The 24,576-nt window shown below is 41.5% G+C and overlaps 2 protein-coding genes across 3 annotated transcripts; one reads left to right on the top strand and one right to left on the bottom strand.

The window, feature by feature from the left end:
* The first annotated feature begins 600 nt into the window (after positions 1 to 600).
* Positions 601 to 8,749, top strand: tmem87b (transmembrane protein 87B). Of its 2 annotated transcripts, none has more exons than XM_044045915.1 (19): positions 601 to 786; positions 1,911 to 1,971; positions 2,051 to 2,142; positions 2,230 to 2,364; positions 2,450 to 2,503; positions 2,611 to 2,782; positions 2,964 to 3,025; positions 3,144 to 3,327; positions 3,430 to 3,529; positions 3,620 to 3,713; positions 4,282 to 4,353; positions 5,104 to 5,212; positions 5,343 to 5,401; positions 5,493 to 5,596; positions 5,686 to 5,759; positions 5,856 to 5,926; positions 6,063 to 6,115; positions 6,230 to 6,260; positions 7,003 to 8,749. In XM_044045915.1, exons 1-19 carry the CDS (start codon positions 631 to 633, stop codon positions 7,042 to 7,044), a joined length of 1,725 nt encoding a protein of 574 aa, XP_043901850.1. In that variant the 5' UTR covers positions 601 to 630; the 3' UTR covers positions 7,045 to 8,749. The 2 variants fall into 2 exon arrangements, with proteins under 2 accessions (XP_043901850.1, XP_043901851.1); XM_044045916.1 differs by lacking the exon at positions 4,282 to 4,353 and adding an exon at positions 3,971 to 4,042.
* A 951-nt stretch (positions 8,750 to 9,700) lies between these two features.
* On the bottom strand, positions 9,701 to 24,212 carry LOC122781853 (fibulin-7). Its single transcript, XM_044045917.1, has 8 exons — positions 22,006 to 24,212; positions 20,889 to 21,051; positions 19,498 to 19,674; positions 16,209 to 16,334; positions 15,967 to 16,104; positions 15,107 to 15,244; positions 14,549 to 14,687; positions 9,701 to 11,930 (listed from the first exon to the last, which is right to left on the bottom strand). Exons 1-8 carry the CDS (start codon positions 22,081 to 22,083, stop codon positions 11,558 to 11,560), a joined length of 1,332 nt encoding a protein of 443 aa, XP_043901852.1. The 5' UTR covers positions 22,084 to 24,212; the 3' UTR covers positions 9,701 to 11,557.
* Positions 24,213 to 24,576: the final 364 nt, after the last annotated feature.

Here is a 24,576-nt window from a genome sequence, read left to right as displayed (position 1 = left end):
ACGTGTGGTGGGTGCTGTTTCCTCTTAAAGAACGTATCTGGTAGAAACACTGACCTTTTCAAGACCAATACTTCTCAGTCCGATCCCAACAAGGCAGACCCTAATGAAAGAAAAGTAAATGGAATGTCAGCTATATTTTAATCAATGATATCCATAACTTGCTACTGTAAAATATTCATTCTTTTAAAGGTGACAATTAAACAGTAAATCAGTAGATTCCACACGTAATATAGAATTTTTACTTTAGACATGTAAAACTATCTCTCTATATCAGTGGTTCTCAAACTTTTTATACCAAGTAGCACCTGAGAAAATATTGAACTCATTATCACCAAAGTTAAAATAAAAGGGTGTAAAAAGACCGAGCATTGTCAGCTACAGACTTTTCAGATTTATTCCTAATAAGATAATCCATCCTACTCCTCCTACTCTAATGTGTTGGTTTGTTTGTTTTTTGTTTCATTTTCTATCTATGCACTCCTCCAAGTACTACCAGAGGAAGCCCGCGTTCCACTGCTGGTACACGTACCACACTTTGAGAACAAAGGATTAATCAATAACACGTCCCTCCTTCCTCCTCCAGCTGTTCATGACGCCCCCTACAGGAAGCAGTTACGTACTACAAGGAACATGGCTGCTGCCGTCGGGATGAGGACGTGGATCTGTCCGGGCAAAGGAGTTTTGTACCCGTGGGGGGGACTCATCATTTGTGTTATGTTCCTCAACACCATACATGCGGCTCTTGCCGCTCCAGAAACGGGGCTGTGGAAAATCACAGTAGAAAATGTGAGTATGTTGCTGGTACAATCTGACCTGCTGGACTGCCACAGCACCGGCTAGCTAATGCTATCTGCATTAGCTTTGTTATGCTAGCTCGCTATCAGCTGACAGTCGCGTCAACTGTCCTGCGTTAGCCACCCTTGAGTTCGGCTTTGTCTCCTTAATATTGTTGAAAACATGGGACAGGAAAAAAAAAAACCTGCTTTGTTAAAACTGCGTCCAGCTTTTTCCTGGAATCATTCTATTTATGCAATTTCCAACAACCTGCATCGTGGAAACACTAGGGATGGGACAATACCGATATCATTAACTTTAGTATCTACCGATACCATTATTACATTTGTGCTAAGTCATTTCAAAGACATAATTCTCCAGCTATGTCTCAGATATTGTTATTGTTCTCCCTGAAGAAGAAATAAACAGCATGCGATACATAGGATTTTTGGATTAATTCGAATTCTACATTTTTATCTGTCCAATATCCAATCTATTGATTTTGAGTATTGGACCGATATTGGCCAATACTGATTCCCATCCCTAGAAAACACACCATGAAAGATGATTTACAATCCTGTCATTCACTCATGTAGAGTCAGTACAGTATTAAGCCAGCCCAGACTGGATTCAAGAACGAATTAGAAAGCCTTGATTAATAATTTAAGTAGTGTGAAGTCTCAGGTGTTGTGGTGGCCCTGTTCTGATGTGTTCTGTTGGGTGCACACAGAGGCAGGGTCAAACGTGGGGAGGTCATTTGGCTGACATTGAACTACAACTACATAAAGTGAAATCTGACTCATATCTTAAATCAAATTGTAGTTGCAAAATTCACAATTAGATATTTTTTTTCTGTGTTGTTTAACTCTGCACTGAACTCAAACACACAGACAGACAGAAATACACTCATGGATAGTATTTAAGTTTCCATTTCACCTGATCCACACATCTGTGACCTTTCCCTCTTTGTTACACAGTTAGGGCTCAGCCTGATTGGGATTGAACTCAAGACACATCCTAACCACTGAACCTCCATCACACCCAAACAGTCCCTTCAGTCTAATTGCATCTGTTTTAATAAGAAAACAGTCTTTGGCTGCACTCCAACTCCTAAACCTTCTTTACATTTCCCACAGATTTCAAGGCCACTGCTGTTAAGAAAATCCATGTATAAAGACACTGATATTGAACTAAAAGGTAAGATGATGTGGAAAATATGTCTATTGTGAGAAGGTGATGTCCCATGTGTTAATTATCTTTTGTTGTTGTTGTTTAGTTGTTTCTTTTGGCTGTCCGGAGGAAATGACCTTCACAATTCACTGGTATTTAAAATACTACCCCTGTCACAATGAATTCACTAATATAGAGGTGAGAACAAAGGCAAAGTGCGCCACTGAACATCTGACTAGACTTGATCTTTTGTGAATGCTGATTGTGTGTTGTCACGATCCGCAGGAAATGTATGAGAGAACGCCTTTGAGTCGTGGAGAGAGCCTGGACCCAAATCCCCTTGGACAAGGAGAGTACATTGAACATGTGTACAGTCCCATGAAGTGCGACAGAGTAATGCGCTCTTTCCCAATGCTCAAAGTAGGTTTGTTGCATTACTCTAGTCCCACATGCATTCTCTATTACCATCGTTCTGTACTACAATATCCAGTAATGTGTTTTTCAGAAAGCCAAGGCGGAACCACGTCAAGTTGTTCTACCTGTCGAGGGCAAAGTGCCAGTAAGAAAACATGCTCTGCTGTTTCCTTTTAAGATTTCATGCACATAGTATTGAACTATGTTTTTTGTAAAGTCCTAAACGATGTGTTATTATTCGTAACACTGCAGGATCAAAATTATACCAGATGGATTACTGAGGAAGAAGAGAGCAGCAGCACCGCAAAGAACAGCAGCACAAATATCAGAGACAATGTCATAGCCACCACATGGAAGGACGGGCCTTACCTGCTGGTTGTCAAGTTTCTGCCCAATAAACAGGAGGTTCACTGGAATTTGACAGGTGAGGGTTTGTAAGTCGTAATAGTGTCATAAGCACCTGTATTTGTTATCACCCTGAATTATTTTACTTCCTGTGTAAAGACAGTCCATTGTGGTGCATTCATGTCATGATATAATTTCCATAATGGGAGCAGGTCTTTTAACTCTGTCTTTGGTTTGCTGTCTGGATTTTGCTTTTCCAGTCAGTGTCGTGATGAAAGGCAGCCACGGCTACATTTCCATCACAGAATGGCCTCTCATGATTGTAAGTACTCACAGGATCTTGTCGAACAAAAGTCAGATTTTGAGAAATTTTGCTTTCTACCTAATCTAAGCCAGTTTCTCCCACGTGTGTTTATGGACCTTTCCTTTTGTTTTCGTAGTTCTACATGGTGATGTGCATCATGTACATCCTGTACGCCCTGCTGTGGTTCGTCTGGGCAGCGTGCTACTGGAAGGATCTGCTGAGGATCCAGTTCTGGATAGCAGGGGTCATATTCCTCGGGATGGTGGAGATGGCCGTCTTCTGCGCTGAATATGAAAACACCAATACTGTCGGCTCTGCATGTGAGCGTCTACATATCAGCTCAAAAATGTTTTGACCATTTTTATGATGTTTGGTTTTTAAATGAACACCCCCTCCCCCTCCACTGTTCCTGTTGCCTTTAGCATCAGGTTTGTTGATCTTTGCTGAGCTGGTCTCCGCCCTCAAGAGGACTTTGGCTCGGTTGCTAGTTATCATTGTCAGTCTTGGATATGGCATCGTAAAGTATGTCAGCAAATATCTGCACACAGAGATACAAGATACCGTTTCTTTATTTAAAAACGGGTGACAAACTTCATCTCCTTTTTGTTATAGGCCTCGACTGGGGACAGTCATGCACAGAGTTGTGGGGCTCGGTGTCCTCTACTTTGCCTTTGCTAGCATCGAAGGTGTCCTGAGGATTACTGGGGTAAGTCGTTGTGTATCGTATTAGAAGTTCAGATTTTAATATCTTGTTTAATCTGACCAACAGTCGCTAAACAATGCTAATATCTGAATTTAAGGAGAGGAATGTAGTGTTATGGGGTTTTTTTACCCGTAGCATGAGTTTATAAATTAAAGATCTCTGATTGTGGATATGATTTGTTGTTTTTTTTGACATATTGTTTGAAACTGACTTAACAATTTGTGTATTTCCTTTTTTTGGTGGGCAAAAAAAAAATCAAGGGCACAGACAATGGCTCCGCTTTCATTACTGCAATTTGTCTGGCTGTGTTTGACTCCGGTGCCATCTGGTTCATATCCACTGTGTCCACTTGTTAGCAGCACCAATAATGGCATACAAAAAAAGATATATCTGAATGTACTGATAGTGAATTGAGTGACTGTTTGTTTTCCCTCTTTGCACTTTTGGTAAATGGTTCTTTTTAATTTCCATGCTGCCCCCTTTTTCATGATCATGCTCTCTGAGTCAGATTTTTCCTCATCTTTCACCTCTGTCCTTGTGTCCTCTGGTCCTGCTCTGTCTTCCCCTCTAGGCAAAAGACTCTGACTTGGCCCTGCTGGCCAACATTCCTCTGGCTCTGCTTGACTCCTCTCTATGCTGGTGGATATCCTTTACTGCACCTACAACCTTTCCTTATGTGGTTTCTCTCTGCTCCTTGCCTCCTTCAATGTGTGCCCAGAGTAGACCAGGATCATTTGATCTGCACTTGTCTTATTCCCTTCCAAGATCATTCGCAGTGAAAGAAAAGTTAAAGTGCAAGTTTGCTTTGCAGTGGAAACCGCTTTGCATCAATCCTACAGCTTTTGCTGAGTTGGATAACCACTGATTTGCTTCTGGTTGGTGGTTTTCCTTGCCGTTGAGATTTGCCATATTCTTCTTTCCAGCATTTTCCTCTGTTGCTATTAATGGACTGTTCTGGTCTGAATGGGCAATAGGGATTGCATGCTCAACCACTATCCTCTTAGAAGTGCTCCTGTTCAAACGGCAAGCAGAAAATAGCTTCTGACTTTTTAAACAAGTAGCATTTGAATGCACCTGCATCTATAGATCCATCCATCCATCCATCCATCTTGGATACACCCTGGACAGTTTGCATCTTTAGATGAAATAAAATAATGTATATTTACAATATTAGTTACATTTAAAATCTGTAAGCATATTTACATTATTAAAACTTGCTTCCATCTCGATGTAAAAGGTGCAGACTCAGCTGAGGAGAAAATAATTGTATGCATTGGCTGATGTACTCACTAAGGTTTTTGCTTGTTTGGCATGTTATAGTAGGAAAAGCACAGGTGTCACTGATCACACTATGTTCAATGTCTGCCACGTATGTTCCTTGACTGCCACTAACATCTTTGTCAGCCTGGCACAAACCATCAAGACTCTGAAGCTACGGAGAAACCCTGTGAAGTTGTCTCTCTACAGACACTTTACAAACACACTGCTATTTGCTGTGATTGGTAAGTGACACAATTGCAGTAGAATATGTCACACTCTCTGTACCAGAGTGAATGTTGGAGAGAGGAGTGTCTATAAATAACAGTAGAAGATCTACTGTACCTTTTATAAATGGCGTTTCCTTTCCTCCAGCTTCCATCATTTTCATGGGTTGGACAGCAAAGAAATTTCATCTCGCAGACTGCCAGTCTGTGAGTATAATTTAGCATGGTCAATAAAAAAAAATAGATATAATTTAAAGGTTTGTGTTTTGTTAATAATCTTACCTGTCTTTGTCTCTAGGACTGGATTGAGCTGTGGGTGGAGGATGCTTTCTGGAGGTTCTTGTTCTCCATCGTCCTGCTCGTCATCATGTTCTTATGGAGGCCGTCTGCCAACAACCAGAGGTAAGACATGCATTAGGACTGTTAAGTTTAACATTTTCCCCTCTGGCTGGCACTTGTGAACAATGAATCAGTTAATCGACTGTGTGCAGGTATGCTTTTACACCTCTCATCGATGACTCTGACGATGAGGAGATAGAGGAGTTCGTCGCCTCGACGAACATTGGTATGATTACGTCGCAAAATTTTTCTACTTTTAACCAAAACACTGCTAATATTTGCGTTGGTTGATCGCCGTTTGTTTGTTTTGTTTAATCCACAGCTGATGGTATTAAATTGAGAGCAAGTAAAAGTGAGTCAAATGGCACAGCGAGGTCCACAGATCCAAACCCAGTACGTAACACATTGTTTCTCAAAGCTCTATGTTATGTGTGTGTAAGAAATACAGCTGCTGTTGCATGTGCAGCGTCTTTCAGCAGATGGCAGTGTTTTCTGTCTTTGTTGTTAAACGTTGTTTCTGCTTGTCCAGGAGGATGACTTGAAGTGGGTGGAGGATAACATTCCCACCTCTCTTACCGACGTGTAAGCATCATGTCACATTGATTTTTTTTTTTTTAATTAACCAGCTGATTTTGTTTTTGAATAAGACGTGTGATTTTAATTTGTTCTTCCTTTTGGTCCTTTTTGTCCTCACAGAGCTTTACCTGTCCTGCTCGACTCAGATGAGGTAGGAATCACACGTTAGTGTATTATCTGCAAAACAGGAGTCACACACACACACACACACACACACACACACACGTGTTACTTTAACCAGAGTCAGTTCTAACTCAAAGACATCAGCTGACATCAGGCTGCTGTGTCTGTTTTTTTTCACCCCATTCCTAAATGTTCTGTAGGGTTGTGAAGAGTTTTATTTGAGGTCCAATCCCATGTTTTTTCCTTTATTTCCTTCTATCAGCTGGAGAGGAAGTTTTATTTAGTGTTTAAGCATGACATCATGTACTTTTTAACGAATTTAGTTGACCAAGTTTTATTTGTGTTTAAGAGTCAGAGACGGTTTTCACTCACTCTGACTCCAGCTGAGTGCTGTGGAGAAATGAGAAGCTTGTTTTATATGAAATTAGAAGCCGTTTTATTAAAATACTTATAATGTTGGGCAGTAAACTGGCCGTCGTCTTTTGGTCGCAAAACAAACTCCCATTTGAGGCCTTGAGATGATACCAGCTATCACCCACCCATCATTTTCACCTAAAACTCTTTCTTATCTCAAAAGGAATATTAGGCTTATTAATTAGGCTTTATTCCATTCAGGAGTAGTTCTTTTTGCAAAAAGAGGAGTTGCCCCCTGGTGGCTAACCAAATTCTTATGTACAAACTATGTAGTAACAAAAAAATAACTGTTTTACTGGTTTTCCTGTCTAAATTTTATATTTCCTACAGTTTATTTTTCCATATTTTTCCCTCAGGAAATCATGACAACAAAATACGAGATGTCGAAGCTGGAGTGAGGTAAAATGTTCATGTGAAGGAGGGCGAATACAGCAGAAGTCCTTGACTCTGCCACCAGGGTTTTTCTCCAGAATTTGCAGTCGGGTGACATTAAGCTTCTCCAGAGGATCCTCCTGAATGTTTGCTACTCTGCAAGGAGGTGCAGGTCACAGTTTAGGAAGACCCCCGTTTCCTTTCCTCAACTTTTTCTCCCAGAAAAAGACTTGTCTTTTCATCGACCAGTTCATTATTTTTCTTATTCGATCAGTTGTGAAGCTTTCTTTCCAAAGAGAATGTTTCCTTTTTTTATTGCCCCCATTTGCTGTGTTTATTTTATTTTATCTTATGATTATGAATTGAATTTAAGTAGGGACCACATGTATGAATGTACTGTACTTTCAAATGTACAAGCACATCTTTTTTTTCGGGGGTATCTACATATTATTGGTTGTTTTGAAGAACAATTTCCTATGGGGAAAACAATTAAAAAGTGGTTTATTTAAGCTCATTTTGTAGCCAGATGAGAGACTGTTGATTGATGTCTTGAAGGAGTTGTCTTAATTACATAAAGTTACCGTTGCAGAAATTCGCTCAAAGGAAAAAGGCATAGGTTTTTGCTCATATGCACTTTGAAGATCATAGCTGTGCCTACATGTATTTGTTGTGCGAGGTTGTCTCTTGATTCAGGAAACCGGGCGTATACAAGTTGTCATTCATGTTTGGATTGAAACTACCTGATGTTGTCAGTGTTGGTGTGTGTGTGTGTGCGAGATGAATCATAAACTGGGTTTGCTATCATGTTGTGGACCTACTGTATGTGTGTTTGGAGTGTGGTTTTGTGTCTTTTAAAAAAATAAGGGGCAATATACTGTATGTTTGTAGGTTGACATGATGGAGCAATGTGATTAATTATTTATTTGTTGTTCTTTTTCAAGTGTACTTATAAGTTGTTGAGGTGTGTGTTTACGTTGTGTGATTCCGTTATTATTATTATTATTATTATTATTATTATTGTTGTTATTTTTAATAACCTGGATCCTGAACAGTCTCACAATGTTTTTGGGCAGACTGCAAACTGCTACGTGTACTTTATTTCTTTCCAGTGTTTGCTGTCTTTGCCAATGAAATCGTCGAGTTGGTTTCAGAGACACTCTTAATAACATTCATGGTTTTAAAGTCTTAATATGTTTTGGGTTGTTTTTTTTTTGTACTTCTATTTGACATTTTCAAAGTTGGAACACTGACATTGTCTTCTTCAAGTAAATGTAACAGCAGGTCATCTGTACATGTCATCCCATGTTATGATAAAAAAAAAATGTATGTGGTTAGCACAAGCTAATCATGTGAATGGGTTTATACTGTCACTTTCTCTTGGTTGGAAAATTGAAATAATTGTGTTTACAATGGCAGGCTGTCCCTCTGTTATATAAAGCTGCAGACACCTGCGGAGGACCTTTGATTATTTGTACAGATGGGTTGTGGCTCATTCCTGTTATTTCATAATTCCAGAGGTGGAGCAGTGTCTGGATAATTTGACGTTTTCCTTTTCTACTTTTCACGAGTGTCATGAAGAACTGGGTTCAAACTTTTTCGTACCGGCGGTTCTCCTGTCTTCCTTCTCGGGAAGTTTGTACACTCAAAAAGAAATATGAAATAAATCCAGGAGAATGTTTGTTTCCTGGTTTATTATGTCCAGTATTGGCAATAAAAAAAAATACACGCACATTTTACTCTGAAAGTCTGTTTTTTTAAGCTGCCTTGCAAATATGAGATTTGAGTGGTTGGATCTGGAATGAATGGGCTATTGTGAGGGGAAATTGTGATGAATAATGAAAATCAGAAAGACTTTGAACAACGCCCAGTTGCTGTAGACATTTATTTTCAACACAGAAGCCCTCAATGAATAAACTACTCGAATAACATTTGGGCAACTGCAGAGTGAGATGGTGGTTTACATGTGTCCTTGGGCAAAGCAGTTAATGTTTGCTCCTGACGGCTGTGCCAGCAGCGTGTGAATGGATATGAAAGATGTGTGATAGATGCACAAAACTAGTGTAAAGCAGCTATAAGTGGTTATCCAGACTAGGAGAGTGACAGTTTCATAGTGAACGACACTTGTGTGTGACCTACAGTACAACATCACTTCATATCAGTGATTACAGTCTTCCTATCCTTATGAAAGGAAACAAACTTTGAAAAGTTATCTGAACGCCTGCTACATAGAAACCAAAGAGTTAAAATGCAGATTTACATGCATGAAATCACAAACTAGCAGCATGTATTTGTGGAGACTAAGAGTAAAAAAGTGTCTCATTTTGGGGAACTCTATGTGGGGCTCAGTTCTACATCTAAGCAACCGGTTTTAGCATTTGTTTTGTTCTAAAAGTAAGTACTGACTGCATTTAAGTGTCCAACACTTGTATCAAACGTGAAATCGTCATCATTATGGCCTGTAATCCACATTACAGGCCATAATGATGACTTCTCAAAAGTCAAAAGTAGAGGAGACCTTCGCTGTGTTTTTGCACCTCTGGATCTCCTCCAACCATTGATCCAACATGAAAGACGATCCACTGGCGACCTCACTCCTCTCCTGCATAATAGAAAAAAAGAAAGTACAGCAAAATTCCTCTGCATTGCCTCTCACTCTGGCTGAACATACCAGCAACACACTTGTACAATGTTTGTACATTTTAATGGTGACCAATACAATTAAAAGTTTCACTTGAGTGTGATATACGGCTTTAGTGTTTGAATAGATACATTCAGGAGGCAACTGCTTAGACTGAAGCTCGACATTTTTACTGCCATTGGAATTTCAAGAATTTTTGATGTTTCCTCCTATTTTTTTTTTTTTATTTAAATGGTGCACATGCCTTTTGCTGGTGACATGTGATCAGGAGCTTTGAAGTGCAGCTCCAAAGACACATTAACAAGGCACAGGAAACCGTTCATTCATAAAGGGATCAGCGGTTTCGCAAAACAAATTATAAGAGTCGTACTTGAGTTACTGCACTGTGTCTTGATGTGTTTCCCCTGCGTTGTGTCCATGAAAAGACAGCAGTGCAGTCATGTTCCTGTGTCTCCGACATAAAAACGAGTATAAACCACAAGCTGGCTATCCCTCAAGGCTCTCACTCTATTATTTTTTTTTATCATTTCCCTCCAAATGGCTTGTATTATGTAGCTCAGTGCTCTTTAATCGTCTCTGGCAATATCCTTGTGCCTGAGAATGGATGAAACATGTGAACATCAAACAGCCTAAAAACAAAGGCTGCAATGTGAGAGTGCTCCTGGTCTGGTTACTGAAGGAAATAAGGCCTGCCATTAGGGCGCGTTGTCATTTTCAAAGCAATGCGTGCCGTCAGGGCATGTGTTTTGATTCTCACCCATCCGCTCCCTCCTGAACGCATGAAGCGCTTCTGGCCCCTTTTATTGCAATCTAAACCCCTGAATGGAGCCCAGCCATGGAGTGAAGGGAGTTAAGAGAACATGTGGTGAAAGTTAGTCTCTTTTTTTTTTCTCCCGTAACTAATAGACACACTAAGATGTGACTTCAAAATGTGACAGCTAGTTCCTTGTGTTCAAGTCAAACCGAAATACCGTGAAACTACTTTCCTGCTTCAAATTGAATTCCCCCGTGAGTCTCTGGATGAGAAGTTAAGATTTACAAAAGGCGTGCATCCCTCTCCAAAAGTGGATCCACTCAATCACAGAACTATTTATAGCCATGAAGTGGTTATTTGTCAGTGTTGGTCTGCGTTTTGTTCGTTAAAAGTCACTCTGCGTGGATGTAAAACGAGAGGAAGAACTGCCACAGGAACATTTGACAGCACACTGTTCAGCATCAGGCGAGGTAGTTCTAACAAATGCTGAACTGGACGCCGGACTGGCTTTTTTTGAGTTGAATTAAAATTCCAGATAAATGATGCGGTGCTTTGGCAAGCTTGTCAAATCATCTATGATTTAGAGTGTAATAAGGCTGCTTTTGTGTAACATACATGGTGATTTAAAAATATAATGACTGGCGCCTTAAACAAAGCAAGCGAGTACAAAAAAAAAAACAAATATACAGTATATAATTGAAGATATGTGGCACACAGTATGTTACGATGCAAAAACCAGCAAACGATAATTCCAATAAATTAGAGCCACAGGAGCACTAATGTCTTCTCAGGTTTTACCATCAACGCCACAGCCTGACCCTGAGCTTCTCAGACACAACCAACAGTACAATTACAAACACAAAAGCAACAAAAATGACAGAAATAAGTACTGATTCCTCCCAGACCCATTCATTATGCTCTTAAACTACTTTTCATGCATTCTGACTCACGCAGTCAAGCCTAAACGGTCAGAGCTCATACTGACATAAGCATCTATCGTGTGTTTTGCCATAAGTTGTTACATTCATAAAATAGCTGTGTAATATTGTCGTGTGTTTCTCACTGTCATGGTACTTTAGCCATGTCGTGTGGGTGGAGAAAACTTCTTTCTTTGTTCGCCGTCACCTTTTCCCGCATCTTTCAAACCTCAGAAGTTGTAAGGCGAGACCAGGATGTGGACCCTGGCCACATGCTTGGCCTGAAAGGTGCGGTCGCTGTACTCGGACATGTCTACGTCGATGCTGATCTCCTGCGGCCCGCGCAGCTGCTGGACCAGTATCAGCTCGCCAGTCTGTCGGTCTGAGCGCTGCATGACAAAGATGCCACGGGAGTTCCCGCCCACTATGCCGAAGCGCAGGCTGTCCGGGCCCGTGCGCCCGGGGGCCGTCGCGGTCGCCATGCGGAACAGCGTGGCAGGGGTCTGCAGGTTAGACGGCAGAGACAGGTAGTGGAAGGACACGGTCTTGGGGGCTGTGTGGCAGGAGCGGCTGTCCATGGGACAGGGGTTTCTCTCACACTGACTACAAGACAGAAATGCAGCAGTTATTGATTAATATTGTTGTTTTACAATCATAAAACCCACAAGAACGACATATTTCTTCAGTCTGAGCCTTGGTCCGAGGCTTGAAAGTGCAACGCTAATTCCGCGCAATTTAGACCCACTTGTAGGGGGGCGGGACCTCATTCCCAGAATGTAAACAATGTCCGCCATCTTTGCTAACAGTTACGCTAACAGGACCAAGTGTCACTGGTGGGCACGTAACAAAGAAAAAGGGAAACTGAGGTTGGGAAGCACAATTTTTCAAAAATACTACCACTATTCTAGTAATACAACGCTAAATGCAAATCTGTGAAGTATTCCTTTAAGATTTAAACTGCACAAATATCCAAAAGTTAGGGAACTGAGGGAACAACAGTCAGTAAGTCAGTCAGTCAGTCATCATCTACCGCTTTATCCTCCACCAGAGGGTCGCGGGGGGTGCTGTGCCAATCTCAGCTACATCGGGCGATAGGCAGGGTACACCCTGGACAGTTCGCCAGTCCATCGCAGGGCCACACAGATAGAGACAAACAACCATTCACTCTCACACTCACTCCTACGGTCAATTTAGAGTGTCCAATTCACCTAATCCCCACATTGCATGTTTTTGGACTGTGGGAGGAAGCCGGAGAACCCGGAGAGAACCCACGCACACACGGGGAGAACATGCAAACTCCATGCAGAAAGGCCCTTGTTCCAACCGGGGCTCGAACCCGGGTCTTCTCACTGCAAGGCGAGAGTGCTAACCACTACACCACCGTGTGGCCCCAGTCAGTAAGTATTGACACAAATTTCACCACAGCAAATGGAATAGGATGTGTAGATCATTTGTCTGAGTAGTTTATATGCATATTGCAATCAAAACAGAAGTTTAAAAACAGAATGTAAAGAGGGGGTAGGACTCAATACAGTCACACTTCTTTCCCACTCCTTTCAGACACAGAACAATGGGGTTCTTCTCTTTCTGTTTCATTTAGTTGTGATGTCGCAAAGGCACATTCACATTTTTCCTTACGTCATTGGATATCGTCGCTGTTGTTTGTTGTTTGTTTGCTTTTCTTTTTTTCATTGGTGCAAAGTAACGTGAGTCATTCGCAACTGTAAACTGTAAAGTGTGTTTTCAGTTGTCGTCATGCAGTCGTGTGGCCATTCGACGGCGGTGGAACAGTTACACAATCGGTCTCTCCCTGTGGGAAAGTGCTCGTAACTGTGTCTTTGTCATTGAACAGGAGCGACACACACACGCGTAACATACAGAACATATGAGGTCAAAACAGCCTGGGGTGTCAGGTCAGGACTGAGGGCATTTTCTGTTGCATAGCTATGTGTAAACAGAAGAAAATAATAAATAATAATAAAAAAAAGAAGATATAAACAGTTCAACAGTTATTTGCTGTGCTCATAGTGTGTTTGATAGATGCAGTCACTGTTATTAAAGATGCCTGTTGGCATCACAAGTAAACTGTTGTGTTCAAAGTACGGCTGAAGTTCTCCATTAAAGTGAGTTATTCGTGCGGAAATCTCTCCTCGCTGTAATCATTTGTTGAGATATTTCCCCGCATCATCTGTCATTTCTTTTAATTTCTTGCAGATGTAAGCAGATGTGTGCACACTGACACCTGTAAGTACGCTTACTTGTGAAAAGCATTAGTAAGCGCTATGGCACTGGGACACACAGCTCCTGGCTTACTTGATTTCCTGCTTTGTCCCTTGTTACAAGTGTTTTCCTAAACATTTATCCATTCGCTTTTTTGGCAGCGGGGCTGTGTTTCACCACAGTGATGGTTCACTAGAAGCAGACAGAGCTTTGTTTCATGCCTTTTAATGAGGTACTTACTGTTGTTGGGCAAACAGCGACGTGGAAGTCGCGATGTCTCTGAACATTTGGCCGAGACTTCGGATGACGTTTGGCTGCGCGTACGTGTACTTTGTCAGGAGTGATTTATATCTCGGTAATACTTCTATTTTTTTGTTATCATTTCTATTCCTACTGATAATACTGCAGTCATGAAAGTAAAGGTCTGGTGACACTGAATTCTAAGAATTTCAAACAGTAAAAAAAAGTTCAAACATTTTAACCAGATTGTCCAAGCCACTTAATTTGAAGGTAAAACAGAAATGAGAGCTCCCAAAAATGTTTATAATAATAATCTATCACTGCACTGGGAGACGGTGAACACACAACAACAGCAGGTCAACTGGTTGGGAGTCTGGTGGGTTGACTGTGACAGATGTCTACAACAATTTAAAGTGTGGTTTCATTGGCAGCCCCTAAATTTCACCTCTGAAAACGTTTAGTTAACTTGGCCATTAGGGATGTTGCTGTGTTGATAGATCGCAGCAGTTGCCATGGCGATCCTAATGTTATTTCCACCAATAGCAATAAGAAGCATTCTGCTGGAGACCCGGCTGCGGCTGTAGCACCTTGTACATTTGCAGAACTTTCACTTGAAATCATTTAAAAGTCGATGACAGCTCTCTGCCGAGACGTGAGAGGGCTTTTTTATTTATTTCTTTTTTTTTTCCTCTGCATGTTTTCACTGACAGAGCAAGTGACAAAGAAAACAAACACGGTCACACGGCGCTGTGTCCACTTACAAAGGAGACGTCTTGACATAGCTGATGTCGCCATTCGATCGGGGACACTCTGGACTGACGCACTGAAAGCCTCCCCCCGTGTTGATACAAGTTGTCCCTTGGCTACAGTTGTGCTGCTGGCTTAAACACTCGTCCACATCTGGAGGACAAAACAGCAGTGGCATGAGAATGAGAAGCAGGGAGAGACACTTGCCAGACTGACTCTGTGCTTCCTGGTTACCACAGTCAGAGCAGGGGGTGCTGTGCAGTGATTGTTTATTTGGCTTTTTTTTCTTTTTTTAAGTTTAGTCTCCCACAAATGCCTCATGTCCTAAAGATTCATTCTGGGAAAAGATGAGGTCATTCATTCCACTGGCAAGCGCCGTAAGCTTCAGGGGTGCGAATGGAAGTGGTAGCAAAGTTTGCAAAGCTGACAGATACCCTCAGAAACTCTGCAGCTGCAAAAGGCTCCATATGTTTTTTCTAAATCACAGGTATTCTGGTATTTCTCTCTCGAGATCTGGAACGTGCGTGTGAGTGTGAATGAGCCTTTGTCCTCTGCTGCATCTTGTCACTCACCCTCACAGCTCCGTCCATCTGAGAGCAACTTGTAGCCGCTGGGGCAAGAGCAGTGGTACGAGCCTGGGACATTGACACACTCGTGGATACAGAGTTTCCCTCCTTGGTCGAGCCGGTACACCTCACACTCATTCACATCTACAAGGAAGCAAAGAAATGCATGAAGAGCAGCTTAAACATTTACGACATGAGCATTGCAAGGCTTTGTGCAGAGAAGTAACTTGGAGGAGAGTTTTGTACCTTTTCTGAAACATTGGAGAAACGGGACAAACTGTCTCAACAATTTGAAAACAACCGAACTGAGGCCTAAATGCTAATCAGCTCATTAACCTCTCTAGGGGATTATTTTGTCACAGGCTGGCTCTGCAGATTACACCCATTTGTATGGGGGTAATGTGTATTTCAGCACAACTTTGAAAAACAAAATGACTGTCTCACACCATTCACACCATTGTCACACAATGCTGATTAAGCCTATCTGCTCCACACGACTTAGATCTCATGCAACCCAGCGACATTGCACAAGTACAGCGAGACAGTTACACAAAGGTTACACAAGTGAATGCTACAGCTCTGGTGCATACACACAAATGCTCCCTCAGTCAGGTGTGGTAGAACTGCTTGAGCAAAGCTTCACATGAATCACACATTATACAAATAATGTTTCTTTGTGTCTGTTCATGGAGACTTAACAGAGGCAGAATAATAACATCAGCAACAATAAAAGGGTATGCACTGCAGTTTTCATTTGTCCTGCTAACAGGTCTCTGATGGGTACTTTGGGTACTCGGAGAAAAACAAAAGCAAACGCAGAATCTGTGCCCAGGGGATCAACTGAGTAACACATGATTAGAGCTCACCCTGACAGATACTGTTGTCAGACGTGCCACTCATGTGAAAGCCTGCGTCGCAGCTGCAGTGCTGGGCTCGGTTCACTTGAGCACAGCGAGGTCTTCGGCTGAATGCCGGGTCATTCATAACACTCCACTCAGGTGGTGCTGCAGTGTGGGGGGTTGGCGGAGGAAATGTTAACCTGAGTTAGTTTGACTTGGAGCAGAACACGTTGCACTGGAGTCTCAGGCATTTGTTTTCTAGCACTGACCTGTGTGGGTTTGGTGCTGGCAGTGTGAGCCACTCCAGCTCTGAGGGCAGGTGCATTTGTACTGGTTAACGCCCTCCACACAGGTACCTCCATTTTGGCAGGGATTACTTGCACACTCACTTACATCTGTGGATGAAAGAGAGGGTTGAATCTGCTGTCAGTGAAATATTTAAGAGAGAATATGTGTTTTTAAAACTAAAATCTAAAACTCCTTGGCCCTGTTCAGACTGCCAGGACAAAAAAAAAATCCAGATTTTACCCAGATTGGTTTTGAAAAGGAAAATAGAAAGTTTTTTTTGATGAAAATAATGAAAAGCCTGAAATTTCTTGTGCAATTTCAACAATATTATGCCTAAGTTTATCATTTACACATGTGCATTACAACCTACAGATCACAGTGGATCTACAAAGGCTCAAAACATTTAGTCACAGGTATCTGGGACATAGTATAGAATATAATATTTATGGTCATTTTCACAAATTCATCCCACTGAAAGACTTTGGAAAGAATATGAAAAAGAGTGAAGTGCATATTCATATAGAAATAACTACCTCAGGTTTCAGGGAAAAGCAGAAACTTGTGACACTGGTAAAGAAAATCGGTGGGAAAATGAGAGAGTCTTTGGGAGTCTTTCATTTCTACCATCCATCCATGAAGCAGGGATGAGCCCATCCAGTCTGATAAATGATGCTTAAGAATGAGAAGCTGGTACTGTCATTATGGGCACAGAGATGCCCTTTGATTCATGCCACATGTGGAAAAAGAGCCGTTCTCTTCAGGAAATCTAAAGGGTATCATTATTAATGCATCATTCAATAATAAGTCCATCTGCATCTTCAAAGTCGCTGGTTGTTATTTTCTACAGTTGTAAAACACATTTAAAAACATTGTTTTGGACTTTTTGTTCCCTTCGATAAAACAAACTGAGCTGGAAGTTCCATTCTCTCAACACCTTTTCAATAATTTAGCATCTCTAATTTACTTGCAGCGAACTTTCCGTGGCCTGTGTTTTGATACGTGCAATATGCAAAGCCATGTGACGTTCTGAACAGCTCTCTCTCTCTATTGTTCATTTAAGTTTCATTGACTGATCTGGGGCACGGGTAATTCCTAATTAGCCAATAAAATGACAGGCCTGTTTCTAACAAAACATAAAATATCCCAATCTCTAAGCTGTTGACAGATCTCTGGCAGCTTTACAATCGCTCCGTCTGTCAGTGTGTAATGACACAAGTGGATAAATAGTACATCACATGCTATGATCTTTGTGTCTGTAGTCACTTCTGAGAATCGTGCAGATGTCCTCTGCCGTGCTTTGCGCTCCAGCATTGAAGTCATGGTACAACCAATCCCTTTAATATTCAGTTGGCTTCCCCTGTGGCCACCACACAGCCGTGACATGAAAAAGCCCACTTGACTCCACTAACTATTTCTAAACGTATCTCAACTTCAGGGGTTTCAGTCTGTCAGTAATGCTTTTTAAGCACGGCTAAATTAAGACCTCTCACACCGGGCTTGGAAAACACTAACAGGGTTAATACTGTGTAGAGCCGAAAAACCTTCTCCTGTTGGTTTAACCATGAATGTCAATAAACATACGTGCACATGTTGGACCTTTTGGGAGTTTATGGAAGAGGGCCACCACGTGCAGGCGGACTTGACTATCAATAGCGTGCTTGGCATAGTTCTGTGCTATCAGACCGTGGTTTGGGTATAATGTCTGGACGCGAGCCCGTCCAGTGGGACTGCTGTAAAAGAGCTGGGGAAACATTCGCAAAAGAGGGAGGAGGGTGTTATCTTACAGTAGCCCAACAATTGCTGTTGATGAGGGGGCAGAAAAGTGGAGGGGAAAGCTCCCCACAGTGGAATGCAGTACAGGTGTTTTCCTGTGTTCCGAGACATTTAATGCCTTTTTAACGAGGGCTTCATTCAGAAGCTGCAGCCCCTCAAAAGAATGGCTCTTTTCTTTGAATGTTGTCTGTGTACGTGCGTGCCTGTGTGCCGTGAGAACACATTTTGATTCAAACACCATCGTTGTGAGGACTTTTGACTTTGTGAGGACACTTTAACAGGGTTTAGTTAGAATTGTGGTTAAATGTACAGCAGAGCATGTTTAGGTTAAGGTTTAGGGTCAGGAAATGCACTCCGTCTATGAAACGTCCTCACAACTACAGAAAGACATGAGTTTATTTGTAGTTGCTGCTTCTTTAGGACCTTTTCTGGCATAAACACTCGCCTAATGAGGCAGTATTTTGTTTCTATAGGGCTAGAATTTGAATTCTGGTCAGGTTAACGTTAGAAATTAACTGGTTATGTTTAGGGTTAGCGAGAAGGTTAGACATTGGTTAGGCTGGCCAAGGCAATACGAGTCCTTTAAAGGTTAGCTGTGTGTGTGAGACAGAGAAAGAGAGAAGACAAGTGTTTGTGTGTGGAGGAAATAATGCTGAAAAGCTCTCTGTTGAATATAATGTATTGTTGTATTATTGTCCACATATTTTAACTTTTGTTTGACATACTCTTACCTATATTTCATATCTTTATTTCTTGCATTCCTTTGGTCTGTACGTGTTCATTTTTTTTCTTGACTGGGATTAGAATTAGAATTGCACAAACACCAACAACCTGCAGTGAACCCACAAACTGGGCACAGGAGCAGTGGGCAGGACTTATCTGCGCCTGGAGACCAATGAGAGGTTGTGTACCTTGCTCAGGAGCACCCCAGCCCTCAACTTGTCTTTGGATTTGAACTAGTGACCTTATGGTCACAAGAGCTGTCCATCATGAAACCAAAAGTCAAGTCAACTTTATTTCTAGAGCACATTTAAAAACAACTAAGGTTGACTTTACGGCGTAAAAGGCACAGCAACACAAAAGGTATAAAACAGTAAAATAGTAACTTAATAAAAAAAGGTCAAATCTATATGAAAGTGTCTGGTTGACTGTTCTTATCCTGAGGTGAAGGCCAAAAAGAAGTGGGTCTTTAAGAGTGATTTAAAATGTTCAACAGTTTCCATAAGTAACTCGTTCCAAAGTCTAGCTGCAGCTACAGAAAAGGCCTGGTTTCTCAGAGCTTGGGATGAGGTGTGAAGAAGAACTAATAAAATACTGTATTTTCAGATATTACATATTCACATATTTAGATTCTAATACTGTAGCTGAAATGAGAAAAAAAAAACATATTTAACACCAATCCTATTCCAAGACAGGAAAGAGGATCTGAAGCAGGCATCGCAAGCAGAAGCCGGATTTGGGATTATTGTATCTTGCTCTAACAAACCATCGACTCACCTTTACAGATGGCACTGATACCGGTCCAGGTGCCATTGTCCTGGCAAACTCGTGTCGCAGAACCAACAAGATGGTAGCCCTGCAAGCAAGTGAAATGGACCTCATGTCCAACAAAATACTTCGAGCCAAACTTGGTTCCATGAGCCGGGGCCTCCAGAGAGGGGCAGGTGGTGGAAGCTGTGGGAGAGAGGCAGACGACATGACAGGAAGGCCGGTCACATGTGGTCCAGGCTTTCTGACATCCTCTGGCATTCTCTGCCTGAGGATATACACGTGCACATGTCACTGGGGGGAGGGGCCTCATGTGGAAGGGACGCTTCATTCACAGGAAGTTAGCAGAGGTCAGTGAGAATGTGTGGTGGTGCACGCAATTACATTCTGTGACATTGTGAATCGATTATATTTTTGCCGTTTGTGTTTCCTCCGCCTCGGTGGATTGCGAGAACACATTTCACATTTTTAAGCTCAAGTGAAAACAGCATATTTCAGACACTGCATTGTCGGTTTTTCCATTACCAGACCTCAGTGAGGTCCAGCTCCATTTGTAATGTAACAGCAGCCAAGTGTGTTTAATAGTGCCATTTTCTAATCAGTTTTTTTAAGACCAAGACCAGGAGTGTACTCATCACAGAAAGTGTATGTTCTGTGTGTAGTGACTATCAGTGAGTGGAAAGAATCTATCAGAATCCAAAATCATTGCAGATTTGTTCCCAATCTGAACATTTAAAGCAGGTGGTGATGATTTTGCTGGTCTTTTTTTAATTTATTATTATTTTGTTGGATCTTAACGGCTGCAAGTGTAAAATATCAGCTTCTTGACATCTCGCCAAGTCCTCTCCACAAAGTTATGGACTGGACCGGTCCATCACTAACAAATTGGCCTCAGCGTACACTGCCAAACAACACAATTCCACAAATCCACTTCCCCTGTCAAGTACACAGCTGTGTAACTGAGATGGCCCTGTGCTGTTGGATGAATGCGTAATCCCATAATACAAGAAGCCATATCTGGCTCTCTATTGCCACTGGTTGACAGAGAAATAAACGTTTGAAGATCGACTTCAAACAATCAAGAGTTGCTAAAAATCTGCATATTCAATACCTTGGAATCTTGTGTTGATTTTGACTCTGCGAGCCACTGAATTACTGAACAGTCATGAAACTGCTCTTTGAATAGGCTCGATAATGCATTAGAGATTAAATGATGCTCTACTCTGTTCAAGAGGGAATCGAAACTACAGGTCAGTGAGAAAAGGGCTGTTTTGCAGTGTTCAAATGCACAGAATGTAGAAAGTTTCCTGCAAAAAACAACTGGGCCTTTGCAGCTACAAGTCAAAATATGAGCTGGATGACGTGACGTTTGCATGTTGTTGGCAGCTTCTTTAACTCACTGGCTGACAGGTCTGACTGGGGCAACTTGGAGACAGAGTTCTGCAGCGTCGCCAGCTTCGACTTCATGATCCTGAGCCCCTCCGTGAACCGCATCTCCTGGCCTTTCAGGAACTTCTCCATCTGACGCAGCACCCCAACCACCTGGTGCTTATCCATGCATGCCTGTGGCAAGCGAACACATAAAAGAAACAACTGTGAACGCAGTCGAGTGACAAGTATCAGTTAAACGGTTATGAGCATAAAACATTATAAGACATTTCACAGATATATTTAACACTGTCAAAGCACATTAGTGACACGTGTTTATTGCCTTTACATGACTCAGTAACTCATCTTGTGTTTTTTTGTTTTTCTGGCTTTCGTTCTTTTCTATACCAAACCTCACTTGCACTCACTCACATTTGAACACATTCACATTCACATTCTAACTTCACTGAGTGCAACAACTCCACTTGTAGACACAGCTGGACAAAAGCTGTCTGGCAGAGGTCAGTGTTGTATATTTGCATGGCGGGCAGGAAGGCATACACTCAGTGGATGATCCTCCATGGGGGCAGACTGAAAACAGCATGGGTGCCACTGGCAGTTACTTGAGGGGGAAAGCCTTTGCTAAATTCTCCAGAGAAAGCGCCTCTAATCCCTTCAGCAGGGTTTATTAATCATATGCTCATTTGAACACTTTCACTGAGCATCATACCTTAAATTCCTTTGCTGGTGATTTGAGGGCTTATTTTTGTTTGTTTGCAGAAACAACTAATCATTTCATTACATTTCACTCTGTTTCTCTTTCAGAAAAAGGGGAAATGCCACCAAGTGAAAAAAAAAACCATGATGTGCTTATATAGTCAGATTTTCTTTTGTTAATCTGTGGACTGTGGTCACATTGTGACAACAGGTGAAATCTATTTTCTTGCGGATATGATGTCTATTAATGGAAAAATAAATAAATCATTTCACAAATAGTTTCGGGATTTGGTCAGATTTTGAGATTTATTTTGAAGTTTCCCAGATGTTAGTGGAAAACAGTCAAAGTGGGGGGAAATGTCCTGCATGTGTTATTTGTACATACTGTAAGTTAATGTAAAATAAAATAAAAAATAAAAAGGCTTGTGTTACCTGGACGGCAGCATGTCCACACTGGATCGCTGTCAAACACAGCAAAAACAAACACCTGTGTCGAAAAGACAGCGTCATCTCTCTGAGTCCAGCAGTGATGCGTTTCACTGATGAAAGTTCTCCAAGGTGTAGAAGGCTTCTCCTGTTTTGTTTTGTTTTTGTTTTTGTTTGTCTTCAATAAAATCCAAAGGAAGAGTTGTCTCTTGTAAGCGAGTGTCCTCTGACTTTAAGAGGCAGAAAGACGCTGACGCTGCTCAGGTGTCTGAGACACGGATGCGCTCTCTTGTCTCTGGACCTGCGCTGTTGGAAAGACTCCGCAGCCTCTGCGCTCTGCGCTCTGCACACGCCACCGAGCTTCCCTGCAGCAAGAATCCCTCCCACCGAGAAGAACCCAAAACACTTCACAGTGATTCTTTCTCTCTGCTGAAAAAACTTTCACATGAAACAAAGTCAGTTGAGACGAAATTCATTCTGTGGCGTTTGATCACGCGACCAATGTGAAAGTATGATACATATATGTGGATACATGTAATAGAAGTTCATCTTCTTGTAAACTCAAATGATTTAAAACCCTCAGGGTATTTGTCAAAATACTACTTTGACCAAGTTATGCTTAACATACAGATCAGTTATACTGCACAATTCACTGTTGCAATGTATAGATTAAGATTAAGATTAAGACTCTTTATTGAGCCCCACTGGATAAATTCAGGTATTACAGCACAGAATAAACTTTGAGAGGTTTCAAAGATGAATGAAATAAAGATAATAAACCATTACTTATGCATATATAATTATAGAATAGAATTTATGTTACAGTGCATTATAACACATTGTGCATACATAGTACATAATATTATTTAAGTCAATTATTGTTCCATAAATGACCTGCGGTGTTGAAATATGCATGGGGAAGTACTTGCAAAACATGTAATTGTTCAATATTCATTGTAAAGAAAGAGTCATAAGAATCATCACTGGAAGTCAATAAGGAGATTAATCCATACCAATATGTATTCAGTTAAAATTGTCAACATGGGCCACATGTGTAGAGTTAGCACTCTTTCCTTTGCAGTGAGAATCCCTGGGTTCCTGACCAGCTAGGATTGGCACCAGCGCCACCTGGGACCCTCATGTGGAGGATAAAGCATCTGGTGTAAAACCTTTGCCACATCAAATACGTGAATCACTGAAAACAATTCTACTAAACCAGATTGTTTGAGTCCCTGGTTAACAACGACTGCCATCGGACCAACAAGGTGCAGATGGAAACTGTGCTACTGTTTTCCAAAGAGTGGGGAAGGTGTGTTAGGAGGCAGCGAAACAGAAGGAGGGGTGGAGTGTAGAGGTGAGATAAGGGAGTTTAACTGTAGGGACTGGTAAAGGGAGAGAGCTGGCTGATTAGATGGAGAGAGGGAAGGTAGATATAGTTTGTGTGCAAGAGAACGAAAGGGAAGCAAGGCCAGGAGCATTGGAGGTGGATTCAAACTTTCCTAGCGTGGTTTAAATATAAAGCAAAAACTATTACAGGAAGATGGAGGGTGACCTGTGAGAGTGTAAGATGGAGATAGAATTGGAAGGAGATAGGAGAACGTGGCTAGGCAGCATCAGATGGGATGACTTTGAACAAGAAGAGGGAGAGAGTGAAGGTAGAGCCATGGATTAATTGGTGGAAGCTGAAAAGGCAGAAGGTTGAGCAGAGGTCAGAAAGGAATTGCGACAGGCTCTAGGCTGTGAAGAGTTACCAGATGACTGGGAAAGTGTAGCTAAAGTTGTGAGGGATACAGCCACGAAGGTGTTTGGTGTATCCTTTAGACAGAGGAAAGAAGATAAGGCAATTTGGTGTTGGAACGAGGAAGTACAGGAAAGTATTCAAGTGAAGAGAATGGCAAAGAAAAAGTGGGAGAGCCAGGGAGATGTGTCAAAGGCAAAGGCTGGACACGAAGGAAGGACATAAGGACTTGTATCAATTCACTGGACAGACAGACAGAGATGTAAAGGATGTGCAGAAGGTAAGAGTGGTTAAGGACAGAGATGGAAATGTTCTTACAAATGAACAGAGTGTGTTGAGAAGATGGGAGGAGTTTCTCTAATGCGTAGAGATGCAGCGACATCTGGTGGCACATTAGAAGCCTTGCAGAATTCGTATGGACCTCAAAATAAAGTAATTCAGGAAGCTCTGCTGTATTGTCAGTCCTACACAAAAATCACACTCATTTTGTTCCTTTTTTCTTTTTATATCACTAATTCTCAACTGGGGGTGCATGACACACATAGTAATAGTAAAGCATAGCAAGTAGCAAATACATTTTCATTTTGTAATCTGAAATTAGTTTTGGGTCAAACTATGCACTTGTATGTATAATATTTTCCTTATTTGTATTACTAAGATTTGCCAGTTGCCTACATCTCACTGACTCAACAATGTATTTGAACAAGAACCCTGTTACAGTTTATCTGTCAGCACAGCAACATCATTCAGGGTCATTACAGTTGTTATATGAGCCAGCAATAATAAAACACTGTAAGTAATGGTTGTTGTTGTTTTTTAAAAAAAACAAAACCCCACCT

Source organism: Solea senegalensis, linkage group LG15 (assembly GCF_019176455.1).
Source record: "Solea senegalensis isolate Sse05_10M linkage group LG15, IFAPA_SoseM_1, whole genome shotgun sequence".
Taxonomy (NCBI): domain Eukaryota; kingdom Metazoa; phylum Chordata; class Actinopteri; order Pleuronectiformes; family Soleidae; genus Solea; species Solea senegalensis.
Note: the sequence above shows the minus strand (reverse complement) of the source record. Positions and strands in the feature narration are given on the sequence as shown.

Excerpts from the sequence above, each read along its gene's own strand:
- LOC122781853 (XM_044045917.1), bottom strand. The coding sequence starts at position 22,083 with ATGACGCTGTCTTTTCGACACAGGTGTTTGTTTTTGCTGTGTTTGACA. Across the intron at positions 15,245-15,966 it reads TGACAACAGTATCTGTCAGG|ATGTGAATGAGTGTGAGGTG; the intron begins GTGAGCTCTAAT and ends GCTTCCTTGTAG. Across the intron at positions 11,931-14,548 it reads TATGTCAAGACGTCTCCTTT|TCAGTGTGAGAGAAACCCCT; the intron begins GTAAGTGGACAC and ends TCTGTCTTGTAG.
- tmem87b (XM_044045915.1), top strand. The coding sequence starts at position 631 with ATGGCTGCTGCCGTCGGGATGAGGACGTGGATCTGTCCGGGCAAAGGA. Across the intron at positions 1,972-2,050 it reads CACTGATATTGAACTAAAAG|TTGTTTCTTTTGGCTGTCCG; the intron begins GTAAGATGATGT and ends GTTGTTGTTTAG. Across the intron at positions 3,714-4,281 it reads GTGTCCTGAGGATTACTGGG|GCAAAAGACTCTGACTTGGC; the intron begins GTAAGTCGTTGT and ends CTTCCCCTCTAG.